A 10,456-nucleotide genomic window follows, 5' to 3' on the forward strand; every position below is an offset into this window, starting at 1 on the left:
TCACACGCAACTGGCCGTTATCTCTAAAAAAAACGAGTAAAAAACTATTGTTTATCGCGGTTGCTGTAACAACTGATACTTCACGTGAAGCAAATACAGATAACTGTTTCCGCAACAAACATTACTCGGCATCGATTCAGTCATCAGACAGACACTCGAGACACGACTGAAGTAATATACAGTAACAACGGGCCGCAAATTCTTGTAATCAATAATCTGCGGTAAATGTAGTGGAAAATTGCTTTAGACGCAGAGGACATTTCTCTTATCTTGAGTTGTTTGATAACGTATACAGTTTATTCATTTGAAAATTACGGTATATATTTCAAACGTTTGGACTCCCGCGTCGACAGTGAATTTCAGTAAAGTTTTGATACCGTCTGCTCGTCGCAGTACGTCACCCTTGGCGACACCGAAGTCACGTGGTACGGTTATATCAACAGTACTGCGCAATGCCAGCACCTGTTTCGATATCTCAATTAAATACAGGTTTTACGTGAAAGTGGGACGACTCTTTTCGCACAAACGTTGGAAGTATATATCATAACAAAGTACGACAGGTGTACATAGCGAGGAATATTAACTAAACATTAGTGGTAGGTTCCGTAATGCAAATATTTATATATAAATAATAATAATTATATATAATCAAAAACTTTCTAAACATCCGTCCAAATTACACCTAATCGTACTGTAATGATAGACATTTTTGTAGTCACGGTACAAATCATTTTACGTGTGGTTTTTTTACGTATATACGTATATATCGATAGTAATCAATGTGATTGTTTTGTCTACAAGACTAGAACTCTTTTACATGGGAAACTTTCATACACATTTCTTTATCTCTTACGTAATAGATATGATGAACTTCATGTATATCTCTACCGACATACGATGCTCTAGGCAAATAATGTAGAGAGCAATTCATTTTTTTTTTGCTTAAAGGTCTCCAAGCATTTTCAATTCATCATTAAATCCATTAAGCCGGTTTGGCCATTCAGTATTTTTTAAAGGAAATGGCAAATGAATGTCAGGAAAATTAATTTGAATGAAGTTATATCAATGATAAAAATGCAGATTTTGTAACTTGATTGGATATACCGTAATATATCTCCAAGCAAAGGCTATTCATAAGATTATGAATAATCAGCTTGTCTATGCTATATTATATTGACTTGCAAAAATTACAAGTCTATAAATGAACGCATGAAGGAAATTTCGTTCGTACCAAGATATTATATTTTCTTAAACAAAAGCGCAGTGGTTTTCACCTTGTAGCGAATAGTTCACGTAAATCCTAAATATTTGCTAATCCGACCGTGTGTATTTGCTATACGCAGACCCTTACAAATCATTATCAAACTGTTATGAGATTAATAAATTCTAGCCTGCTGTATGTATATGTATAGTAACTGGTTACTGTGACAATTGCGGTCATCATCAAAAGTACATTTCAAACATTGAAATAATTGTTCATCTTTGCTGCAAACATTTATGCTGAATAAATGCCGCATTGTGTGGCATTGACATCGAAAAATATTTGAAATTGTATAATCCTACAACGAATAAGTCAAAATGCAATAGAAATATACAACTCACGTCAATAAAATTATATTTTGGGAGCATTTGAAAAAAAAGTCTTACGTTGAAAGAGACGTACGTATATAATTGGTTCTTCGTTGGTCGCGCGTTGAGTTTTAGTTTGTCGCCCGAATTACTCTTTTAATTAATAATTTCTTAGGATTCATTGATCGAATGCTCCCGAATGAATGGGATTGTTTATAACAGGTTCGATCGATTCACTACTTCAATCGTCGTCAACGTACACAATCAAAAACAAAACAATGGATTTCACTATAACTTCTAATACGCGCCTGAGTGAGGAATGCGAAATTATGCGCTGAAACATATCTAGATCTCCCTCTATATTAACAACGAGTGGGAATATTATGTAATCTATTTTCAAATTTAATCTAATGTGACTGACTGAAGTAGTATTGAAGACAAACTTCAATCTCCATAAATTAGCGACGATCAACGTTATATCGTAGAACTGAAGATATTTACAATGGCGAACTGACGGTTTGGATATTGATGATCAGGGAAATATAGTCTAGTTTCCTGAGTGATCTTTCATTTAATTTAAGAGATAATCTTCTATCATGCTCATTTTCTCGCAGGATCTGGTGGCGATATGAGTACTGCCATGTCCAGCACCACGACATTGCCGCAGTTATCGCGTCGGGCACCGAAGAGCACGGCAACATGTGGACCAATCATGCAAGTAGTGCCTCTACCCCGAAAAAGTGTCACCCCCACGTACGTACGGACGCTTCAGAGCGTCCAAGTGCCACATCTTTATGACACATTCCCTCAGCGGATTATAACAAGCATCGATTCCTCAGATTTCCGTCGCTTGCCGAATCGAGTGAACCCCCTGAGACCGCGCCTTCCCCAACGCCGAACAGCCATGATGGAAACCGTGGAACCCGCCTGGGAAAATCAGAAGAGGAGCGACGTCATGCAACGTATGAACTATGTGAGATACCACGCGGCTTATTCGAAATACCCGTACGGAAGTCCAGCAGATAAGGAACTATATAGGTAAGCATTACTAACAGTCGTTGGTTCATCATCATTTAAGCCATGCCGTTGGATTATTACTGTGCTTTCATATCATTTGAACAACACTTTTTCGTTTGCATGTTTAGAATTCATAGTATGTAATGAGTGTGCAATTTTCGTATCGGCGACTAATTTTTGTTGTAATATTCTGTAATACACTCATCAATATATTTCTAATACCTGAAACTCAATGGCGCAGTAGGGCTCCTCTTTTTAACGCACCGAATATAGAACTCTCTTTCATTGTATCATGATAAAAAAATCGCGTGGCCGAAATCTGACGAGTTTTGCAAAGGAAGTCTTTTATACAAACACCCAATAGATCCAATCATACATAATACAAACGTTGGTGATCTACGTGTATAAGACTGGAGTAATCCTATTCATGTTAATAAAATTGCCACCCTCGAATCTTTTTAATGGTGCCTTTGATGAGAACTGTGATTTTTGACTTGTTGCAATATCGAGAGGAAAATATAATATTTATCGTAAAGTTCTACATAACAAATTATAATGGAGCTTTCGTATCGCGGCGTATGAAATTTCGATGTGAATGGCTTAGGATTCCACATGATCGCCAAATATGCAGAATTTATTGATTGGAGCAGAGGCTTTGTGTGATATAACAACCAGTTGCATTGTAAATGAGAGTTAATCAAGATCAATCACAACTTGGTGCCATGACAACCATATAATTGATGACCAATTTCATCAATCAGATTAACTTTTAGCGCCAAAGCCTGCTTTATGGTGCAACCAGGATGAGAGCCGAATTATAATACACGCATTCAACAAAAAATATGAACTATAGATATCGCTTTAAAAAAAAACTTTGCACGGACAATGATTGCTTTGGAATCAAACCCCATCGTGTAAAAACGTAGCGTGTGGAGAACCCGGGCATCGATCCCGGTACCTCTCGCATGCTAAGCGAGCGCTCTACCATCTGAGCTAGTTCCCCGTGGCTTCAATGTGGTGTTGTAGTAGCAAACCATTCGTTACTTTCGTTACACCGCCTACCTATTCGTCTTTATTTTAGGCGCGTGATACGTGAACATTTAAAGGACCAGATGGACGAGAGTAACTTCAGGTCGGCATCAGAATTCGGCAATAAATCTATAGAAAGTGTTATAGCCTTACAACAAGATCGTCAACAACTGATGGAGGATTCTCAAAAATACTTCGATCATTACAACTCAATGAAAGCGTATAGAGACGAAAATAAAAAGGTATTTCATAAACAGACAATTTTTCTTTTGTTATAATATATTTTAGACCCAGTGGCCAATACCGATAAACGTTAATTTAAGATCACGGTGATTAAGCAACTATTGTCGATGATTCAATGTAAACTGTTTGTTTCTAGATGATGGAAGCACGCTGGGAAAAAGAACGCCTGGAAAGAACAGATACTTTACGAAAAGAACGTGAACTTTTGAGGTACACGCCCATCAACTGGAGTAAGACATTGAAATAAAGCAGGCTGACATCTTTCTGGTGTATTAGCCTACCATATTTAGAAATGGCCGGACCATCGCATGAATGTCAAACGGATCCACTCAAAATGTCCTTTTTATAAATAATTTATTTGAATAGTTCATTTTTTCGTTCGTTGGATGTTTATTTTTATAGCACGCTATAGTGAAAATAGTCTAATTAATGTTTGACAATCATCGACCATCATCATCTGAATGTACGCCGTATGTAGTTTAAATGTACGCCGAGTGTCAAATAAACATCGAAGTGCCTTTCTAAATAAAGCTTGCAAATATAGTTTGAAATATAGTTTAAAAAGAACGGTCATCTGTAACTATTTAACTATATTTAAATATTAGATGGAATGGAGTTTTGTTCAAACCATCTATTCTCAATCCAGCATAGCGGTCAGCTTGTGCCAAATAGGATCTCCATTTTAGTCTAGCATGTAGCCTAGACACATTTTTCGGTTGAGTGAGTGCGCTATTTCGAAGAATTCACTCTCGTTGGAGATGATTCATGTTATCTCTCATTTCTAGAAGGAATCGAAATCTTCCTTTAATACTGCTTGTTTGTATTGCATAATTTATCCTCCGCTTTTAGGGAAATGTATAAAGCATCTGTCTGTGATAAAATATTTTGGATCGAAAATGTAAAAAGTCGTGTATTTTGTGTTTAATATGTCATAATAAACTGAATCAACAAAATCTATGTGAAGCTTTTTTATGTAGAGGAAATTAAGGGTAGCGCGAAGAACGTCTGTGATAGAAACGACCGTCAGATTTGTGGATCGATTGGGATCGCATCTGGTTGTAGGCTATCATTTCTGAAATTCGACAAGAATATTCGCGCAAAACTCACTGGCATGTGAGTGTCAGATCTATGGACGTATTTTACTTATCTAATCTCAAGGCATCTCAAGGTCGTGTGGTAACCCGGAAATTGATTGAGTTGACATTTTGGCTTTACATTTCTAGTTTTTCGACCATGCATCTACTAAAATATTTAAGTTTCACACGATTACCATCACTAAAATCCACACAGAATGTGCGGTACATCTCACTTTTAAAGGATAAAGCTTATGTCAATGGGAAATGGGTGACAGCTTTAGACGGGAACTCATTTACAGGTAGTTTAAAACCCGATCATATCAGACTGTTAAAAATCCTTATCTTACATTGAATGCAAGACTATCTACTGGTATCACATTTTGTGTTCACATTATCCAGTCACAAATCCTGCCGATGGAAGTAGTGTAGGAACTGTCCCTGACATGAGTAAGGAGGATGTAAAATCTGCTATTGATGCTGCAAGTCAAGCATTTCGACGATGGAATAAGACCACAGCCAAGGTAACAAACAGATTTGACTCACTTTTTTCCTCGTTCATTTAGAATGCTTATCTATCAGGTTTACTTATCAATTTTCAGGAGCGTGGCGTGATCCTGAGGAAATGGCACGATGGTTTGATGGCAAATCAAGAGGATTTAGCAAAGCTTCTGACCACAGAAATGGTAGAGCTAATATATAATCTATATATTCAGACTAAGCCTGGGAGTTAATTAAGTCTGTACAGTTATTAATTATCATTTTTCAGGGAAAACCTTTAGCTGAATCACTGGGTGAAATAAATTATGGAGCAAGTTTCTTACAGTGGTTTGCTGAAGAAGGAAGACGATGTTATGGACAAGTGATTCCAACCCCTTTAAATGGTAGACGTGTTCTGACAATCAAACAGGCTGTTGGTGTAGCCACATTTATAACTCCTGTAAGTGTTTGTTCAGTGAAATAAAAAGATTGTTTGTTGTTTTTGTTCTTACCGGGGGTCAGTTGCTCAAAAGTTGGTTAAAGATAACCAATGGATAAATACCATAGTAACAATGAAGTTTTAATTGTCACTATGTCAACTATACACTGGTTAACTCTAACCAACCTTTGAGCAACTGGCCCAAGGGGTTGGTTAGAGTTCTGATGTTTAAATACTTTTATGTAGTGGAATTTTCCGAATGCAATGATAACGCGTAAGGCTGGAGCAGCATTAGCTGCAGGATGTACTGTCGTTATCAAACCAGCTGAAGAGACACCTTACTCTGCTTTAGCATTATGCGAGGTAACACACAATCTATGAACCCGGTAATCATTTTTGGAATTTCTTCTAGGCCTACAGGTAAGTCGTATTTTACTAAGATGTATGATGTATATTTTAGTTGGCAGAACAAGCAGGCATTCCTCCAGGAGTCTTCAATGTAGTGACTTGTTCTAGAGAGAATGTTGATCAAGTTGGCAAAGAGCTTACTATGTCTTCTGATGTTGCTGCTTTTTCATTTACTGGCTCAACAGCTGTTGGCAAAGTGAGTAAAATAGACCAATTATCAATATGTTATACTGAACTACTTTTATATATTCTTTATGATTTTCAGCAACTTCTCGCCCAATGCGCCAGTACTGTAAAGAAAGTAGGAATGGAGCTTGGTGGTAATGCACCATTCATTGTGTTTAATTCAGCAGATATTGATAAAGCAGTGTCTGGACTGATTAACTCTAAATTCAGAGCTAGCGGCCAGGTATGATAAACATTGATTTTAAAATATCCATCAGTTATAGGCTCCTGCTAGAACATGTTTTAATTCATGAAAATCAAAAAATTGTTGCATAAAACATGCTTTTTGCAGACCTGTGTGTGCGCTAACCGCATACTAGTTCAAGATAAAATACACGATGAATTTGTTGAAAAAGTAGCAGTTGCTATGACCGAACAGTTAAGGCTAGGCAATGGTTTAGAAACCAGCGTTTCTCAAGGTCCTCTGATTAACACTGCAGCTGTCGCTAAGGTTAGCTTACATAATATATACAGTTATCTATCATATTACCAGAGGCCTAAATGAAAATATTAAGGATTGAAAGATTATGTCTGATACAGGTTGAAAATCAAGTAAAAGATGCAATATCTAAAGGTGCTCAATTGGTTCTCGGAGGTAAACGCAGCCGATTAGGTGAATGCTTTTTTGAACCGACTCTTCTGACGAATGTAACTTCTGATATGGAATGTGCTTCAAATGAGACTTTCGGACCGATGGCTCCTGTCTTTAAGTAAGTCAATTATCAATCACAATGATATTGTTTTAAGTTATTCACATTGTGCATGTTAAGTTATTCACATTACATGCATCAAGTTGCGTAACTTATTGTGAAGTTTTACCGCGTCACTGTCATTGTTTATAGATTCAAGACCGAAGAAGAAGCATTATCTATAGCTAACGATTGTCGACATGGCCTAGCAGGTTAGTATAGCATATACAATTAGCTGATGTACCACACTATGACTTTAAAACCGATATTTGATTTTTATAGGATACTTTTTCTCCAATGACATTAATCAAGTGTGGCGTGTAGCTGAACAACTAGAAGTTGGAATGGTGGGAATAAATGATGGAATTATATCAGGATGTGAGACACCCTTTGGTGGTTATAAAGAATCCGGGCTTGGACGAGAAGGGAGTCATAATGGTTTGGAAGAGTTTGTGGAGACGAAATATTTGTGTTTTGGTGGTTTAGAGTGACCACTATCACTATTAAACATATTTAATCCCTGCAGTTCTATTGTGATACTGATGGTACGAGTGTGAAAGACACATCTATTTTTTTTTAAAGTGCTATCTTATTAGCATTATTATTCTTGGTTTAGCACCTTATTCATCTCTGCAAGTTTCATTGCACTGGGGCTCCTCGCCTCAGCACGTGTAGCTGTACAGCTTTAGAGTCCACTTGGTGTCCTTCTCCATAATGTCAACCAACTGAGATTTCGTTAATTATAAAAATTTTGTCAAGAAAATAAATCATATATAGTTATAGATAATCTCTGAGGGCTGCAGCTAATCGAAACTTGTATTGAATTTTTCATAATTTCTCTCCGAGCACCCGCTGCGTTTTGTTAAGTTTCTTGTGGAAGAAACTACATTGTATAATTTTATACCTGTAGATCCTAGTCAATTTAAATAAATTAGATTTATACCATATAATTTGATAACTCAAATTCGTTACTTCATGGGACTCTGCATTGACAAGAATGACTGGAAGAATTTGTCCATAGGAGGATTCTTGAATACCCGATTGACTTTAAAGGAATCTTGAAAAATGACTGAGGAAACAATATTTTTTTAGGTGCACAATAATGTGTATTGTAACATATCTCTACAATTGACTCGTATCGAGCCCTTAATAAAACAATGCTAATTCTCACAAAAACCATTCTTACTTCCGCCTTCCTCGACGTTTACGAGATTCATTCGGATTTCTTGACTTTTGTCCTTTGTGATCACGGATACCTAACTGAGCTGCACGACTAGTGACATCATTCAACGAAAACGGTGATGAATTTGCCACATAATCTGGACTAAACACGTCTAGTTTGTTGTTTTTTGAAAATTTCGTGGTTCGCTGTTGCGCAATTATTTGGTCTTCGCAAAGTATTGGATTGTTTGCATGTTTTCCACCCTTCGGCATAGGCAATGAATACTAAAACATAAGATATAGATACACCATCAGTAAATGCTATGTTCCGTCAGTTGATATTCCACATCTACAGATATTGTTCACTGCAAAGTCACGACACACAAGCCATTGAAAAAGATTAAATGCATCATATACTGTACCTTTAGTCCACGAGTTGTCATTGGCTTCCTTCGTGAAAGGAAGTACTGTATCGAACCATCTTCATTTACTGTCATTGTTAATTTCTGTAATGTGTGGTTTCCGCAGTGAGGACAAAACTCCTTTTCAAGATTTTTCGTCAGTCTACACACAAAATATTAATCATTAAGTTTTTTTGTCAAATGAAATTGGGAACACGTTTGTTGCCATTATATCTACTGGTACTTTACTTACTTCAAACATGCAGAGCACCTTAGAACAAAGTTTTTCGTTTTCTTGATTAACATACCATCCACAGAAACGACATTAAGTCCCATTTGTATTAAGACATTCTTGAAACAAAGATCTCACAGTTGTTAATCTGGGTTTTATAGCAACATTAATCTGCATTCAATTCATGAGGGTGTAACTTATTCACCTGTATAGCAAAATCAGTTGTTATACAGCCAACTGTAACTTCTGCTTTCTCAGTATTCTGATCCCCCATTGCTTTCCTCGCGGCTTTTAAATTTGAAGGCGTAATCCATCCACCATCATCACTACTGTCATCATCGCTTTCCCCTTCACTTTCTTCCTCTTCTTCCTGTAGCTCCTCATCATTCACAGTATGTTCATATTCATTATGGAGTTCATTTCGCTGACTTTCCGGGCTGATGGTATCATTTGATACTATCTCTGAACTAACCGGACTAGATTGTACTAATTCAACTGCATTCGATTTTCCATCATCTATTGAATCCTCTGTTACCTGATTTGTCTTCTACAATTGAAAAAAAATTTGTGTTCCAGCAACATATTTTTCCGAGAGTTTAATCTGAGAGCGAAAAAATATCTTCTTACTTGTTTGATATAAAATCCAGCAATATCTGTCGGTTTCTCTAAAGATTTTTTACTCGCTGTCCAAACTTCCTGAAATACGACACATGTTATAAATACTATATATCATTCTAGGACTAGATTTATAGCTTAATTAAGCGGTTTTCTCTTTACAATACCTGTTTCACTGGTTCAGTCCGTATATGTTCGGTTCCGGCATTTTCTTTCTCCAATAAATAAGCTAACGCGATCACTTTAATGTCGACTGATGATAAACTCCTGTAGTCTCCAGTTTTCCTCGCGAAGTCTGAAACTAAAAACACCCCAAATTAGACACTGATGGGGTAGAGCTAAAAAGTGGAATATTTTGGGACACATTTTGCGTTTCAGGTACGGAGTAATCATACATAAGCCTACCTGCTTTTACGCATTCAGCTGAAGGTTCACGGAACTGAAGTTTGTAGGGAAGGACTTGCAATCTTTGTTTTGTGGCTTTGTCCCTAATTTCGTTGACCACCTCAGGCAAAGTATAGATATTGGCACCAATTTCCTGAAACAATTTGATATAATTAACAAATCAGAAGAACCTACATTAAACTGAAATAATGTCACACAGACTAGGCCTAACATTTATTCATATTTCACTTTTTTATCAGCTTAACATAGTATCTGGTTCAGTGAAAAAGGTTACATAATCTCAACAGTAGACATTCCATATTCGTATCGTCTTAATTGTCAAATGTTAACTCACGTGAAGTGGCGCGTTTCTAATAAAACCTCCAGAATCTACAACAACGTGTTTCACTAAACTCGCCATTGCTCCAATGCTTCCGCGTTGTACACTAAATCGCGGATTAGACTGTGGACTTTCATTTTGATCCAAGATG

The 10,456-nt window shown here is 36.8% G+C and overlaps 3 protein-coding genes and 1 non-coding gene across 4 annotated transcripts; 2 read left to right on the plus strand and 2 right to left on the minus strand.

Annotated features, from left to right (window-relative positions):
- Positions 1-451: 451 nt before the first annotated feature.
- Positions 452-4,783, plus strand: LOC141902342 (uncharacterized). Its single transcript, XM_074790018.1, has 4 exons — positions 452-596; positions 2,184-2,607; positions 3,668-3,857; positions 3,995-4,783. Exons 2-4 carry the CDS (start codon positions 2,198-2,200, stop codon positions 4,103-4,105), a joined length of 711 nt encoding a protein of 236 aa, XP_074646119.1. The 5' UTR covers positions 452-596; positions 2,184-2,197; the 3' UTR covers positions 4,106-4,783.
- Positions 3,517-3,589, minus strand: Trnaa-agc (transfer RNA alanine (anticodon AGC)). The gene has a single exon. It is a non-coding gene; the product is annotated as a tRNA-Ala (tRNA).
- Positions 4,784-5,062: 279 nt separating the features above from the next.
- LOC141902740 (succinate-semialdehyde dehydrogenase, mitochondrial-like) lies at positions 5,063-8,263 on the plus strand. The gene is made up of 11 exons (XM_074790605.1): positions 5,063-5,233; positions 5,334-5,455; positions 5,534-5,617; positions 5,701-5,871; positions 6,097-6,213; positions 6,311-6,454; positions 6,524-6,667; positions 6,776-6,934; positions 7,024-7,193; positions 7,326-7,384; positions 7,455-8,263. Exons 1-11 carry the CDS (start codon positions 5,092-5,094, stop codon positions 7,661-7,663), a joined length of 1,521 nt encoding a protein of 506 aa, XP_074646706.1. The 5' UTR covers positions 5,063-5,091; the 3' UTR covers positions 7,664-8,263.
- A 5-nt stretch (positions 8,264-8,268) lies between these two features.
- On the minus strand, positions 8,269-10,455 carry LOC141902741 (RNA-binding protein NOB1-like). Its single transcript, XM_074790606.1, has 8 exons — positions 10,321-10,455; positions 9,987-10,119; positions 9,749-9,882; positions 9,594-9,662; positions 9,172-9,513; positions 8,988-9,085; positions 8,756-8,897; positions 8,269-8,618 (listed from the first exon to the last, which is right to left on the minus strand). Exons 1-8 carry the CDS (start codon positions 10,384-10,386, stop codon positions 8,355-8,357), a joined length of 1,248 nt encoding a protein of 415 aa, XP_074646707.1. The 5' UTR covers positions 10,387-10,455; the 3' UTR covers positions 8,269-8,354.
- Between the last annotated feature and the right edge of the window lies 1 nt (position 10,456).

Source organism: Tubulanus polymorphus, chromosome 3 (genome assembly GCF_964204645.1).
Source record: "Tubulanus polymorphus chromosome 3, tnTubPoly1.2, whole genome shotgun sequence".
NCBI lineage: Eukaryota > Metazoa > Nemertea > Palaeonemertea > Tubulaniformes > Tubulanidae > Tubulanus > Tubulanus polymorphus.

Coding starts and splice junctions, on each gene's coding strand:
- LOC141902342 (XM_074790018.1), top strand. CDS start 2,198: ATGAGTACTGCCATGTCCAGCACCACGACATTGCCGCAGTTATCGCGT. Junction 2,608..3,667: donor GCAGATAAGGAACTATATAG/GTAAGCATTACT, acceptor TCTTTATTTTAG/GCGCGTGATACGTGAACATT. Junction 3,858..3,994: donor ATAGAGACGAAAATAAAAAG/GTATTTCATAAA, acceptor GTTTGTTTCTAG/ATGATGGAAGCACGCTGGGA.
- LOC141902740 (XM_074790605.1), top strand. CDS start 5,092: ATGCATCTACTAAAATATTTAAGTTTCACACGATTACCATCACTAAAA. Junction 6,214..6,310: donor CTGCTTTAGCATTATGCGAG/GTAACACACAAT, acceptor TGTATATTTTAG/TTGGCAGAACAAGCAGGCAT. Junction 6,668..6,775: donor AATTCAGAGCTAGCGGCCAG/GTATGATAAACA, acceptor TGCTTTTTGCAG/ACCTGTGTGTGCGCTAACCG.
- LOC141902741 (XM_074790606.1), bottom strand. CDS start 10,386: ATGGCGAGTTTAGTGAAACACGTTGTTGTAGATTCTGGAGGTTTTATT. Junction 10,120..10,320: donor TTAGAAACGCGCCACTTCAC/GTGAGTTAACAT, acceptor AAATTGTTTCAG/GAAATTGGTGCCAATATCTA. Junction 9,883..9,986: donor AGCTGAATGCGTAAAAGCAG/GTAGGCTTATGT, acceptor GGGTGTTTTTAG/TTTCAGACTTCGCGAGGAAA.